Source organism: Bos indicus x Bos taurus, chromosome 23 (genome assembly GCF_003369695.1).
Source record: "Bos indicus x Bos taurus breed Angus x Brahman F1 hybrid chromosome 23, Bos_hybrid_MaternalHap_v2.0, whole genome shotgun sequence".
Lineage (NCBI taxonomy): Eukaryota > Metazoa > Chordata > Mammalia > Artiodactyla > Bovidae > Bos > Bos indicus x Bos taurus.
The window spans coordinates 9,745,941-9,762,038 of NC_040098.1; the positions used below are offsets into that span (position 1 = coordinate 9,745,941).

The 16,098-nt window shown below is 39.5% G+C and overlaps 1 protein-coding gene across 4 annotated transcripts in view; it reads right to left on the minus strand.

The window, feature by feature from the left end:
* The window catches only part of C23H6orf106 (chromosome 23 C6orf106 homolog), a 107,189-nt gene that overhangs the window by 55,476 nt on the left and 35,615 nt on the right, over nt 1–16,098 (minus strand). For 3 of the 4 annotated variants that reach the window (XM_027525196.1, XM_027525197.1, XM_027525199.1), the window contains exons 2-3: nt 9,430–9,584; nt 3,655–3,852 (exon numbers count right to left, since the gene is read on the minus strand). In XM_027525196.1, the coding sequence (XP_027380997.1) occupies nt 3,655–3,852; nt 9,430–9,584 (353 nt within the window). The remainder of the gene's footprint in view (nt 1–3,654; nt 3,853–9,429; nt 9,585–16,098) is intronic. The other variant, XM_027525198.1, reaches the window with a different exon arrangement.

Sequence of the window (16,098 nt, forward strand, 5' to 3'; positions counted from 1 at the left end):
CAAACACCTAAAACACGATATGTTTCAAGCGTGTGCGTAACATACGAACTTCCTTGGGGTGGTGGGGAGAGTAGGAAGAGCGGAAGAGGGAAGGAGGAAAGGTGACTTCACCAGGGCCCTGAGGATGAGCAGGGGTTTGTCGTAAGGAAAAAGGCATTTCAGGCAACAGGAACAACACAAGCAAGGGCATGGAGAAGAGAAACCATGTGGTGCCTCTGGGAACTGGATGCGTGAGTAAAGAGGTGACAGGATGAAAGCGAAATGAGGCCAGACCAGATGGTGAGGAGCTTTATGCCCGATGCCAAGGAACTTGGCTCTATTACAGAAGGCACAAAGGTTTTCAGAAGGGAATGATTTCACAAAAGATGACACTATGAGACACACTTTCTAACGTTTTTTTTCAGGCAGAAAAATATTTCAAGTTTCCACTGGCTGCAAAAATACATATGAGAAAATTAATTCCAGGACTTCTTGAAATAACTCCAAAGGTCCCACTGGCTATGAGTCCAGATAAGAGCTCCCTGAGGACAGGAGCGATTTGTATTTATTTTTCTCTGGGTCTCTAGGACATGGGATATAGAGAAACAAATAGGAATTGGTGTGTGATTAAGGATGATAAGACAGAACAAAAGATGACTCAAGCCTCTGGCCTGATCATCTGAGTTGGGTTCCCATAAGAATAAGTTTTGCCTAGGAGATGTTAAAATTCAAAACTCTACAAAACATCCAGGGGTTCTGTCTGTCCATAAGCACTTCAATAAAGGTTTGAAGCTCCAGAGAGTCTGCACCACAGACATGACTTTGAGCACTGCCGTATATGCTGTACTGGTGACAGCTGAAGCCATCTGGGTGGATGAGGTCACTGAGCAGGAACAGCACCCAGTTCACAATCTAATACAGGCATACCTTGGAGATAAAGCTGCTTCGATTCCAGACCACTGCAATACAGTGAATATTGCCATAAAGTGAGTCACATGAATTTTTTTGTTTCCCAGTACAAATAAATGTTATGGACAAAAATGAAGTCTGCTGCACTGACTTCCTTTCATGAACAGTTTCTCTACAGCACGAAAGGCTGTTTTGACAGCATTTTCCCCACAGTAGGACTTCTTTCAAAATTGGGACTCAGACCCTGCCATTGCTTTATCAACTAAGTTTATGTAATATTCTAAATTCTTTCAACAACTTCCACAGCACCTTCACTAGGAGTAGATTCTATCTCAGAAATTGCTTTCTTTCTTCATCCGTAAGACGTAACTCCTTACCAGTTCAAGTTGTATGCTGAGCTTAGATATTCAGTCATATCTTTAAGCTCCCCTTCTGGTACTCTTGTCATACCTACTACACCTACAGTTACTTCCTCCAGTGAATTCTTAAACCCCTCCAAAGTCATCGATGAATCGACTTCTTCCAAAATCTTGATCACGTTGATACTTTGACCTCCCATGAATCACAAATATTCTTAATCTTTTCCAGAAGGATTTACTTTACCCAGGTGCATCAGAGGATTCACTATCTACGGCAACTACAGACTCACAAAATGTATTTATTAAAGGATAAAACTTGAAAGTAGAAATGATTCCTTGATCTATGACTACACAATGGATAGTGTGTTAGTAGACACGAAAATCTCCTACATTTCCCTTGGAGCTCTTGGGTGACCAGGATCACTGTCAATCAGCAGTAATATTTTGAAAGGAATCCTTTTCTCTGAGCAGTAAAAGTCTTAACAGTAGGCTTGAAATATTCAGTGAACCATGTTGTAAACAGATGTACTATCATCCAGGCTTTGCTGTCTCATTTACAGAGCAGAAGCGGGATAGATTTAGCATAATTTTTAAGGATCTTAGGGTTTCAGAATGGTAAGTGAACACTGGCTTCAACATAAAGCCCCCAGATGCCTTAGCCTCTAGCAAGAAAGCCTGTCCTTTGAAGCCAGGCACTGCTGTTTCCTCCTTAGCTATGAAAGTCTGAGATGGTATCTTCTAACAATATTAGTATTTTGTCTACACTGCTGTTTAGGGCAGCCACCTTGGTGAATAACCTTAGCTAGATCTTCTGGAAAACTTCCTGCAACTTCTACATCAGCTCTCGTTCCCTCACCTTGCATTTTTATGTTATGGAGATCACTTCCTTCCTTAAACTTCAAGAACTAACCTCTGCTAGATTTAGCCTTTTCTTCTGCAACTCTCTCACCTCTCAGTCTTTACAGAGTTGAAAAGAGTTAGGGCCTTGCTCTGGATTAGGTTTTAGCTTAAGGGAATGTTGTGGCTGATTTCATCTTCTATCCAGACCACTCAAACGTTCTCCACGTCAGCAAGAAGGCTATGTTCCTTTCATTGGAGTAGCACTTTTCCTTTCCTTGAAGGACTTTTTCTTTGTTTTCAAAACTTAGCTGTTTGGTGAAAGCGACCTAGCTTTTATTTGGTCTCATCTTTTGATATGCCTTCCTCACTAAGCTTAACAATTTCTAGCTTTTGATTTAAAGTGGGAAATATGTGACTCTTCCTTTCACTTAAAACACTTAGAGGCCATTGAAGGGTTATCACCCAATTTAATTTCAACATTGTTTTATCTCAGGGAATACGGAGGCCCAAGGAGAAGGGAGAGAGATGGGGGAATGGCTGGTTGGTGGTCAAAACACATGCATTTACCAATTAAGTTCACAGTCTTATGTGGGTACAGCTCATGTCACCCCAAAAGTTATAATAGAAACAACATAGATTGCTCATTACAGACCACCATAACAAATATAATAAAAATGAGAAAGTCTGAAATATTGGTAGAATTACCAAAATGTGACACAGAAACGCAAAGTGAACAAATGCTGTTGAAAAAATGGCACCAGCAGCAGATATGCTCAACAAAAGGCTGTCACAAATCTTCAATTTGTAAAAAACAGAATTATCTATAAAGCACAATCAAGTGAACAGCAATAAATCAAGGTATGCCTGTAGTCCCAGGGCAAAGATGAGGCTAGACAGAGAAAGAACATTCAGAGGAAAAACTAGAAAGGGATCATGTGTGACTAAGAAGGTAGACATTTCAGAAACCATTCAGAGTTTGGAGCCAAATGGTCAGTTAGTGTGAAGACTGGAAAGGAGCTACTGAATTTGGAAACTCGGTAGTTGTTAATCAACATTATCGAAGTGGGTATAGGATTGACCGGGTTGAAGAATAAGGGATATGGAAATAAAAGACAATGGATGGAAATCACGCTGTCCACAAAGTGTGGCAATAAAGAGAAGGAGTGAGAGGTTTTAGTATCTTGACAGGTCATCAGAGACATAGGCACATTTTGTGCATTATATCTTTCTTTAATACAACTTGTCTCTAGAGACTGTGAGAACAAAACTGCCTTCAGTATTCTTAGAGCACCTACTAGATTATATTATAAAAACAGCAGCGCTACTAAGTCATTGTTTAGACTGCAAGATATATCTCATACACTTCACTAAATGTTAACTAAATTCCAGCGTAAAGAGAACACTTGACCGAATCAATTAGTCATTAAATTCAAATCATTTACCAGCATGGGGCTGGAAAAGAGACCACACCCTGCTACATAATTTGACAAGCTCTGTGAGCAGTGCTGGGGAAGCTGAGAAGTTACCTTAACCCCTTCGCCCCTGGGCTGCACAGGGACATACTCACCTCCATAGTAGAGTCCTGTAGCAGTGCACATCCGCCACTGTCCCTGATACATTCCTGCTCTGCTGGGGCTGCACATCTGGACGCTGACATCTGCAATCTCTTGGGGCTCTAGCGATCTCACCATCACCATGTTCACATGTCCAAACTGGTCTCCCCCGACATATTTAAGACAAACCCCTGGAGGCCAGGCCTCTGCCCCTGAGTTCAAGCAAAAGAAAAAAATGTTAGGCAATCAGTGGTCCTATGCTGGGTGCAGTTTATTACAAAACTGTAGAAGATGCCTCTTGGTCTCTCACACATACATAAACCTACCCATACTCTTGAGCTATACACTGATTAGAGAGAATCAGAGTCGACAACCTCTGACCAATGGTCTATCCCTAAGAGAAAGCACACATGGCAAAAGCAAGGCGGTTTCTCAAGAAGTAGTGTTTTGGGGGCCCAGGGAAGGCTACACATCACACTAACCCATAGAACCTAGGAATGAAGTCTGAAAGGAGCCATGGAAACGAAGCTCAGCCCCACATCTCTGGAGGACTGCTTTCTTCTCTACTAAGAAACACGACCATTTGCACTTTAACTTTTGAACTGACATTCAAAGTAAAAATATGCCTGACTGTCCCCAGTTTTTCCGTTGAGGAAAGAGGATGAAACTCATGAAGAGTAATTTCTGTATTACTTTCATTTTAAAACTACTTTTTCCCTGCTTTTTCTTCTGGAGTCCCTAACAATGAAAAGATTGAGGGTCAAAAGACTGCAAATAAAGACAGAGGAGTCAAGTGAAAGCTTCATTTTCAGGGGCAAACAGTAGTGGGGAAAGTATGAACAGCAGGCCCTGATAACAGTACAGTGACCCATGGTCTCAGGGGTGGTGACACCAGCCAGAGGTGCTTGTAGAAAGAACAGGAACGGCAAGACAGAGAAATAGCTTTGGCAAGAATGCCTTGTCCGCCTTTGGAGGTGGCAAAGGTCCTATTTGGTTCCCACTCCTGTGCACCTATATTCATGTAACTAACTCACATGAGAAATCAATACACTGACTTCTGACCGGTCACAGGTAGCCACATACAGTGACTAGATGTGATACTTTCTGTGAAGTCTCTCTGACACACTCCTTTTTACTATACACAGAAACCTCTCTGTATCTTTTCTACATTCATTATAAACATAAATCACTATGAAAAGCTGGGCACGGCAAGACTCTCAGCATGTTGAAAACTCATCTAACAGTACTCTAGGATTCCTCAGTCCCTTGTTCTTGAAGTGCCAGGCCAGTTTAGAAACTTGATGGCTTACTACTCAAAAAAGGGAGAACCAGACAGGAAAAGCAACCAACACTCTACTGCTGAGATCTCAGCCTCATGAATGGTACCTGCTGTGGCTCATGCTATTTAGGGTAGCAGATGGAGCAGGGGTTGCTATGTTTTTTTTTTTTTTTTTTTTAAATTCTAACAGCAAAGTGCCCTCTTAAATTAACACTTTAAAGGGCAACTGCTGCTATTGAGAAGGTTGTGGATGATACACGGGTAATACACGCAAATTCTTTTTTTCATTTCTGGGGCCTATGGCCTAGCAAAAGTATATTTGTCTTAGGTCAAGAATAGTAGCAGTTGACGTGAAGTACCTTGGAAAATGTTGGTCTCTTTAAAGATAAATATCCAAAAGAAAAATTAAATTACTACTATAGGGGTGAATCCGTAATTATTCTTTAAAAGACACATATGCACACATGCACGCGCACGCACACACATATCAAACAAGACAACATCTGTTTATATGAAAACCCAAGAATGTTTTTAGAACTTTAAAGAAAATGAAAACCAAGACCGCCTGGGTATGGGAAATACTTGGCTGCCCTGATCAGACAAGCACAAGCAGCTGAGACAGTTGGATCTCTCATCTATGCAAAAGAGGGAGTACTGCTCTATTCCCAGGAGACTTGGTAAGCTGTGAAACTATTAAAAATTAGATGGCTACGGTCCTATCTTTTTCTATGTCAGACCCTACTGATGTGGTACTTGGAGAGCTTCTTGAAGAAAAAACTGGAAGGGTTATGCATCATCAGCTCTAAAGTGTTACTTGGCTATAAAATGAAGAACCAATCATCTGCCTTCTGAGAGCTGCCAACAGTTTACAATGACATATAGTTCTTACAACCCCAAATGTAAAGGCAGGTAACTCTGAAAAGGTCACTGATACTGGTTCCTGATACAGAAGGAAGGGAAATACTGATGGCTGTTTGACCTACCAAGCTAAGCATACCAGAAAAATCTGGATTTGAGAAGTGTAACATAATAGGGCTTCAAATTAAGTCTCTTACAAACTGGCTTACTGTGGGGTAGATACATGCTTCTAGAAGAAAAGAAAGACTAGTCTATGTTTTACAACTTTTCAAGTTAAGTATCACAAGCACACAAAGGTTGTGATTCTTCAGTTATTACGGAATATAATTTTATTAAAAAATAAAAAGTCAAAACAAGACAAAAAACCCTATCATATGGCAACTTTGAGATGACAGTGAGTATGGCAAAAACAAAAGTCCACCAGTTTCAGAAAGTCTGAGATTTAGTTTGGGGACAGAAGGAACAGCCAAAGAGCAAGACAAAAGACAAACTTCAACGAAGACCCCCTTCTGTTTTTTAACCCCTCGTAGTTTAGAGAATGCATTTCAAATTAAGCTACAGGCAAACAGAGACCTTCACTGATCTGGGTACCATTTTCTTTCCTGTACCTGATAAAGTGACTGGAACATAAGAAATGTAACTCTATTAAGGAGCTGAAGAAAAATGGAGGGAATAGTTGTTCTTTCTCAAGTTTCCCTTCCTCCCCCATCAACTCTTGTTCTATATTCATTTCTACGTAGTTTAGAAAATATAGATGACTTTGCGGTCACTCTCTCATATGACAATCACAACTACTTCATTAAAGTCATATAAATGTAAGAGTTATCATAATATGCTTAGTTAAACACTCATCACAGCTGGATAGCAGAGCATGGCTATGATAACTGAGAAGCTTTAAGTAATGGTAAAGAGAATGGTCTACTTTTGGCTTAAGAGGGACAGTTTCAAATTTTCATTTTAAACCATAAAGTATCCTTGGCAAGTTTCCCCAAACTTCTAAAACTTACACAGTACCAAAAGTGTAGATCCTGGGATTCTGCATCTATGTCATTATATGTCTCACTTCTCTTTTTCTGTGATATGAATCTAAGGACTTTCATAGCAGGCATTTAATTTTAAACAATGCATGACATTTATCTTCCTTGGGGAAGGTGCTGGGACAGCTATATGCAGTTCCTTCCTATCAATCTCATCTTTTGTAAACTTGAATGTCCAGTATGCCTGAAACATGACAGCAGAGAGGCACCATGAAAATTATTTATGAAACTCTTTCAGGGGGAACTTATCTCTTAAGGAAGGTTATGAATGAGAGCCAGAGGAGAAAGAGCTCAGGCCTACTCTACTTCTTCCTCCTTTTTTTTTTTTGGCCTCACTACGCAGGATATGAGAGCTTAGTTTCCTGACCAGGGACTGAACCCATGCCTCCTGCACAGAGTCTTAACTGCTGGACCACCAGGGCAGTTCCAGTCCACACTACTCCTGTGTTACCACTCCACCTGCAGAAAGAACTCAAGCCAGATTAGGATGACGCCGAAGAACCAGCTCACGTGCCTGCCTTCCTTGTATCTCTAATAACATATCTGTCACGTAACTATGGCAGGCCAGTTTCTTCTTAATCAAATGGAAAGCATTTAGTCTACAAACAAAACTATTTTACAATTGGTATAACAACTTCCAGAAGAAGACAAAACCTATTTGTTCGAAGTACCTTTCTAGCAACTGTTGCCCAATTTTTCAAGAGGTGTACAGGAACAAAAATGTCCTTTATAGGAAGAAAGGCTGTAGACCCAGAGACTGTTTTAAATTGCACTTATTATGCAAAAAGTAGGAGGAAAAAGAGCCAGTTCCACCAAAACAAGTTTTGCTTCAAGTCAAGGTGAAAGTCTCTTTGGGGTTCTGATTTGACATTCTAGCCATTTTATATCAATCCCTTCCAACCTCCCATTAACCCAAGGAACTGTCTAGTGAGTGAGAAGATATTTCAAAGAGGCTTTCTGAAATATAAAATGGTATTCTGCAACAAAACGGTATTTAAAACATTTAACAGTACTCTGACAACTTTCAGTATTGAAGAACACTATAAAGAACCCATGGAAAGCCAGACCATTTCCAGTGTTTTCACTATTAAGTAAACAAGGTCTTGGATTCATTATTTTAAATAAACAAAACTTTTAATAAGTTATACTTTCTAAACAAACATCACTCATTTAAAAAATTCATGGCTAGGTTTCAAAAGCATTTTTGATCAGCAACACAGATTTTAGTGAGTCAGAGAAGAAACATGATGAATAAAAGCTGACGTGAAGAAATTGTTTTAACGTTTTTAAAAGCAGGCAACATTAAGAAGGTGAGACAAATTAGGAACATAAAACAATCAAACTTGTAACAAGAATTTCAACAAAAATAGAAAACATGGCTATTTTCCTGTATTACCATGTGCCTCTCAAACTGACAATGCACCACACTGTTACAACCAAAGGGGAAAAGAAGCTAATGAAAATTTTATAAAGTCACTGATGTCCAGTCACCTGTAACAATGGGTCAATCCAGATTATGTGTTTTTGCTCCAACACACACCAAACCTTCATCCAAGCTAAAGTTATTTCCAAATAAGCCAGACAAACTAATAATAAGTTTGGTATACTAATTATGATATAAAAGGCTAGCTTAGCCAGTCTCTCCCCATCATAAAAAACTGAAGTATAAAGAACTGAGAAGTAAACAGCGTCCAACAAAAGGTTTGAGTCCTCAGAGTTTTCTATGATTTCACATCAGATTACCATTACTATTACCATGCTAGACAGGGATCCCCCACACCAAGAAATTTTAGCTAAATACTCCTTTTGTACTTTTAGAAAACTTTCCATCTCTCAGAATTTCTTTTGTAAACACTCAATAATAAGGAAGTTAAAGCATCCTCACCTAGTCAGCATAAATTGTTACTGGATGGAATAAGACATGCTAATAAACTCATTCAAATTTTAAAAGTCATTTGAAAAGAATGTAACAAGTTATCAGACATTATTTTCAAAGAACCATAATTAATTTATGCTGAATTTTTCTTAAGTCAGCAGTAAGTCAAAACAATCAATAATTCTTTAAAAAAGCAACTTCTCAATCTTTCCATCTTTTCTATTCTGAGCAAATTGGTACACTTCTTACCCTATTTTTCAAAGTGATGATAACAGCTCAGATAGATAGCTCGATGAAAATTTCAGACAGAATAATCCTTGTGGTTGCAAAGAAATGAGCTTTCAAAAGAGCAGATGCTCACAACTCTAGCTACCTTGTTCTTTTCAAGGATGTACCTTCTCTAGCATGCTGGAAATAACTGGAAGATTAATTAGAGCAGAAATAAAACGATGGAGTAGAGCTATACTTGTGGAGACAATACCACAACCAACACATGCCTAGCTCCTGGTATCAAAAGAATATTGAATTGTGTTTAAATGTCAAGACCGAAATTCTTCCTAATCCACGGAATATTTTATTGGTGTTTGGGTCATCATACCAGTACAAGAAAATGCTACATCATGTATAAGGAAAAAAAGAGTTACACAATCACGTAATTTAAGCTAAAACATTTCCTTGTTTCTTTTAACTGCTAAGAAAAGAAAACTGGGCAAGGGAAGATTGCTCTTTATACATTTACCAGAATTTTGGATCCGCCACGTTTTTATAAACTGAGTATCAGGAGGTATCGACTCCCCTTCTCCTATGGTGACATCTTCAACAAAGGACATGGAGGGTACACTGATGTTTGGGCTCTCAAAGTCATAATATGCGCCAATTGCTGCTTGTAGGTTCCTACAAATAAAAAGAAAAGGCAAACGACTTCAGTCCTCTCCAGAGCATATAATCTAATTGTCAAACAAAAGAAAACTAGGCCTGTTTTCTTAGGCCATGTTATAGAACCTGTATAAAGAAGGTATACAGATGGCTCCTAGTATGTTAATCTTCAGAGTCGTTGATTCTGGCTTAGGAACAACAGGAAAAAACACAAGGACCAACAAACTTGTGCAATACTTTCTTCACAAGGTACCCACATAGAAAGTAAGCATTATTAGCACCATCAGCAACAATGTGAGAAGTTCCCCTTTTACCCATAAGGACAGCAAGTATGGCTAAGAAAGTCAATTAAAAGAGTCCTCCATAGATGTGACTAAACTTCAAGGAAGCTGCATTAAAGAAAATTCTCATTTTTTAAAAAGGCAATACTTGGTTCACAAAGTTTAATACAATGGGAATTTCCACGGTGGTCCAGTGGTTAAGAATCTGCCTGTCAATGCAAGGGACGTGGGTTACATCCAGGAAGATCCCACATGCCGCAGGGCGCCTGTGTTGCACAAGTTTTGATCCCACACTCTAGGGCCTGTGCTCTGCAACAACATAGGCCACTGAAATGAGAAGCCCACACACCACAGCTCAAGAGTGGCCCCCATTCTCTGCAACTGGAGAAAAGCTGGAACAGCAACAAAGACCTGGCACAACCAAAAATAACAAAGTTTTAAAAAAGCTTCATACGATGAAAAATACCTATCTCATCTCTTCTTTTCCATACACACACACACACAGGTATTATTTGTGGCTTTAATAGATATATCTAAACTTCCTTCAATAAAAAGTTATACACTTAGTGAATGCTCTCACCATGAAAGTATGGAATGTCTATTTCCCCATTCATTCATTAACAATACTTCTCTAACATTTTGTATTTCTGTCAATCTGATGGGTGAAAAACAAGATCTTGGTGAGGTCTGAAAATGGTTTTCTCTTTTCATGAGAGGTTAAATATCTTTTGGGGCTTTCCAGGTGGCGCAGTGATGTGCAAGAGATGCAGGTTCAATTCCTGGGTCAGGAAGATCCCCTGGGGCAGGAAACAGCAACTCGCTCTAGCATTCTTGTCTGGAAAATTTCATGGACAGAGAAGCCTGGCTACAGTCCATGGGGTTGCAAAGAGTCAGACACAACTGAGTAACTGAGCACACAAGTATCTTTTACACTTTCACGAGCCATGTGCAGCTTCTTTTTAGAAGCACAATTTTGTAAATGTTGGTGTTTTTTTAAATTACTTATAAACTTCCTAATGAGAAGGAACTACCAAGCATACAAACCAGTCCCTAACTGAACAGAATCATACAGCTGACAGTTTGGCTCATCAGTGGCAGAAACCAAAGGCCGCTAAGTTAAGTAAGCTGTGTTCATTAAAGAAATTGTTGGTAATTACATTAACTGCTTCTCTTATGGTCCTCCTCAAACTAGTGACATCATCCCCAGTCCCCAAGGAAAAACACAAAGAGCATTTTTCCAAATATAACCCGAGCATAAGCCAACGGACCCAGTGGGTTGTTTTTAATTATGCATAAACATAGCATGATGTAAGGCCTGACGGTACACAACTGCCCAACACACATGCTGTTAACAGCAAATGCTTTCTGCTGAGGGCCTGCCTACTCTTCCAGGTGTTTGCAGCTGCCAGAAAGGAGGGCTATATTTAGAGCAGCCACCTCAGGTCAAGCCCCATGCAACGGTGGCCTGCAGTATTAGTGAGTAATGACCGGAATTACATTACCACCAAATGCTGGCCTGTCACGTGTGTGCCAGATAAAATTTACATGGAGCAGAGCTGGGTGAGGGTCCAAACTGTGCCTGTTTATTTGACCATTCAATAGGAAAGCTTGGGCTTCAGTCTTTCCAGCAACTTCCTTATCTAGTTGGTACTTATCTAAAGTGAAGAATATGTGACTGGTCGAACTTAGGGAGTCCCAGATCCTACCACTCACCAACAGACTCAGGAGTATGTCTGGAATCAGCCTTACGTTTAGAGATCAGACATAAAATGAGGGAAAGAAAAAGAGGCCGAATTTGTATTTTGTTCTTCTGAAAACTTTTTAACTGTCCACCTTTTCATAAAGATAATTTTTTTTTGCCAAAGGTCTCAGGCAGACAGCCTGAATTGTTTTCTGTTCACTTCGCTGTAAAATATGCTTGGGAGCGAAGAAACTATTTGTGCACTCAGGACAACTGCCAATTCTCATATTCAGCCTGTGTCATATTTCACCACTTGGCTGTGCCTGCTATCAGACAGGACTTTGAGACCAGCATAGCAGAAACACGAACAAGTGGAAAAGTCCAGTTACTCTACTTAGGCGGATCCACCCCACTCCTCAAACCTTTTTTCACACATTCCTACTTAACCCACAGCCAAGCCAACAAAACTGCTTACTTGTACCTATATTATCCAGAGAACTCAGCCAGAGAAAGATTAAGAAACATTTTTAAACCCCAAAGTGAAACTGAAAGTAGAGAACTAGTCTCCTGGCAGGAAAGAGTGAAGGATGACAAAGCATAATCATTGCCCAAGTACAAGGCAGAAAGAGAGGACATTAGCCTGGCAGTTCCCTAACCCACAGGGCAGGTACACAGCCCCCATCAGCGCTTAGACCATTTAGATTACTGCCTCCCTGGGCCGAAGAACAGGAGGAACAGACTTAAACAGCTCCAATTCAGTGTGAGAATAAGCAAACATGATAGCATGCACTCCTGCTTAAAACAACATGCTCAACTACTATTAGGCAACAAGAAACTCCACGTGCAACACAGATGGTTGAAGACATGGGAAAGAAACCCGGACACCATGCAGTGTTCAGCCCAGCCTGAAAGTTTAAACCTCCGGGCTCCTTCAGTGTCTTCGCTCAAGAAAAGTTTTTACTCTGATCTCAAAGTTAAAGGTGCCTAAAGAACGAAGGGGAGCAGTGTAACAAGCGGAAAAAAGGCACAGGCGAAGAAGATGGGTGATGGTGATGATTACATAACATCGTGAATATACTTTATGCCACAGAACTATGCACTTTAAAATGGTTAAAATGCTCAATTTTTATTTTACTTTATTTTTATTGATATGTCCAACTAGACAGCATATTAAAAAGCAGAAACATTACTTGGCTGACAAAGGTCCATCTAGTCAAAGTTATGGTTTTTCCAGGAGTCATGTATGGATATGAGAGTTGTACCATAAAGAAAGCAGAGTGCTGAAGAATTGATGCTTTTGAACTGTGGTGTTGGAGAAGACTCTTCAGAGTCCCTTGGACTGCAAGGAGATCAAACCAGTCAATCCTAAAGGAAATCAATCCTGAATATTCATTGGAAGGACTGATGCGAAGCTCCAATACTTTGGCCACCTGATGTGAAGAACTGACTCATCAGAAAAGACCCTGATGCTGGGAAAGATTAAAGGCAGAAGGAGAACGGGAGGACAGAGGATGAGATGGCTGAATGGCATCACTGACTCTATGGACATGAGTTTGAGTGAACTCCGGGAGCTGGTGGCAAGAAGCCTGGCGTGCTGCAGTCCATGGGGTTGCAAAGAGTCAGACACAACTGAGCTGAAGTTGATTTACAATGTTGTGTTGGTTTCTGATGTGCGGCAAAGTGATCCAAATATATTCTTTATTATATTCTTTTCTATTATGGTTTATCACAGGATATTGAATATAGCTCCCTGTGCTCTACAGTGGGGCCTTGCTGTTCATCTGGTAGTGTGTATCTGCTAATCCCAAACTCCTAAATTTGTATCCTCTGCACCCCCTTTTCTCCTTTGGTAACAATAAGTTTGCTTTCTATGTCTGTGAGCCTGTTTTGTAAATAAATTCATTTGGATCATGTTTCAGGTGTTTCAGGTTCCACATGTAGGTAATATCACTTGTTACTTGCCTTTCTGACTTACTTTGATCAGTATGATAATCTCCAGGTGCATCCATGTTGCTGAACGTGGCATTATTACATTCTTTTTATGGTTGAGTGATATTCCATTATACATATTCATCACATCTTTGTTATCCATTCATCTGTTGATGGACAATTAGGCTGCTTCCATATTTTGGCTATTGTGAACAGTGCTGCGATGAACGTGGGGGTGCACGTATCTTACTAGTTTTCTCCCGATACAGGCATGGAAATGGAATTGTTGGATCATGTGGCAACTCTATTTTTAGTTTTTTAAGGAATCTCCAATTGTCTCTATGGAAGAGCTTACACTAATTTATATTCACAGCAGCAGTGCAGAAGGATTCGCTTTTTTCCACACCCTCAACAGCACTTGTTATTTGTAGACTTTTTAATGATGGCCTTTCTGACTGGTGTGAGGTGATTCCTCACTGTGGTTTTGATTTGCATTTCTCTAATAATTAGCAATACTGAGCATCTTTTCATGTGCTTACTGGTCATCCGTTTGTCTTCTTTGAAGAAATGTCTATTTAGATAGTCTGCTCATTTTTCCATTGGGTTTGGTTTTTTTATTATTGAGTTGTATGCACTCTGTGTGTATTTTGGAAATTAAGCCTTTGTCAGTACATTGTTTGCAAATATTTTCTCCCAGTCCATCAGCTGTCTTTTCAATTTATTTATGGCTTCCTTCCTGTGGAAAAGTTTTAAGTTTTTTATTAGATCCCATTTCATTATAAAAAGGTAAAATTTTAAATGGCTTTATTTAGAGGAAGCTCCTAATCCCTGGTTGTGGGGCTTTGAACAAGTGGCTAATCATCTGTGTCAGTTTACTCATGTACAAAACTGAGTTTTTTATGGTAAGTTTGGCTTATATTTTATATTACAAAGTTGGTGTTACAAGGTGGGCTGTGAAGACTGCATGAGGCAATGTGTGTAAATGCCAATGCCTTAGGTTGGCAGACATTTAATTAACGAACATTTATCCATGTGCAAGGCACTCAGCCTTGGACAGAAAAGACACCCATTACAGGCAAGGGTCCTCTCCATTATAAAGCCCAGCAGTCTGCAGCAAACCAGGGACTCAAACAAGGGTAACTGCAACTATCTCTCACACTGATGCTTATCAGCCCAAGGCAGCTTTTCCATCTGGGGATAAAAAAAAATGGGCTTGGTGCACAACACAGTTTCAACCACACTGATAATCAAGTTAACCTGATTGGAGTAGATGAATCTGGTAGTGCTGATATGTGTTTTCTGATGAAACACAATTCTGTAACTCAGAAGTGATACTGTCCAACCTTCATTTTATAGATGAGGCCACAGACACACCGACAGGTAAATAACTTGCACACGTCTATCTATATCTTTTAACTTATCCAGAATGTTCCAATTATCTACCAATGCTCTGAACATCTTATTTTCTTAAGAACATACTAAGTACCATCATGAATTCTATAAATCAGCTAATTATAACATCTCATTAAGCCAAATTTTTGAAAGTGGTCAAATGTCTAATTGTGTATATATTCACAAACACAGAAGATTTATTTTTGTACTATTTATACAAACATAAGTCAGATTAACAGTCTTATGAAGAAAAATCATCAATATACTGAATATACATCAGGAACATCATCCCAAAAATACAGGAGTAAAAGAAAACAGTTAAAAAAACTAGGAAATCAGAATTTAAGAAGGAATGCCAGAAGTCCAAGTATTAGCTCAGATTTTCAGCAAAATAAAATTAGATATCTTTCCTTTTCCTCTCTGAACAAGAAACTGAAAAGGATTCAAATTACTTGTAAGAAAAAAAAAAGAAAACTATCCATACAATCTGGACATAAATTGGGAAATCAGAATAATGAATCAATCCAGTTAAACATGAACAGCAGCATCTTCAGGCTTCAAGCAATACTTACTCAGAACTTCAAGAAGTCTCTCTCACCTATAGAGTGTCAACGACCCTGCTCTCAAGGCACAGGCCTAGCAGGAACCAGAAGACCTCACTATCCTGAATGACTGAGAAAACCTGACTAGAAAAAGGGTCAGCAAAACAGGTGGCAGTTCTTACCAGGGCTTTCCAACATCAACTCAACAAGCCTCTTGTGTGGAAGACCAAAATGAGGGGCAAAAAATGTGACTCTCAATAATGTTAAGGCCTCGAAGAAACTGAGAATTTTATTAAAACAAAGATGAATGCAGGTAGGGAACAGAAGCTGAACTAAAGAAGGCTCAAATATTTTCAAACCTAAAAGTTAACTAACAGATGATACTATTTAATATGTGAAGACAGGAAGAAAGAACTAGGGAAAGATTTTATTAAGAGGAGCAGCAAAGGTCACACCACTGTTTACCCACTTCTTAGAGCCCTCGCCAAGTCCAAGATTGTTTCTTCATCCTTCTTTTCCTGGCTATTTACTGGCCCATTAATTCTTAAACTTTTTAGAACTGGTCCTTCTAACAGCAGCAGCTATACCGCTTCCAAAGAGAAAGTAAAAAACTAGCATTCTGCATGAAAACCCAAGGCAGTGGCACTGTTTCAGATTATAAGTATGCAGTTTCAGGCTACGTACTTTAAAGGATAAGATATAATTCA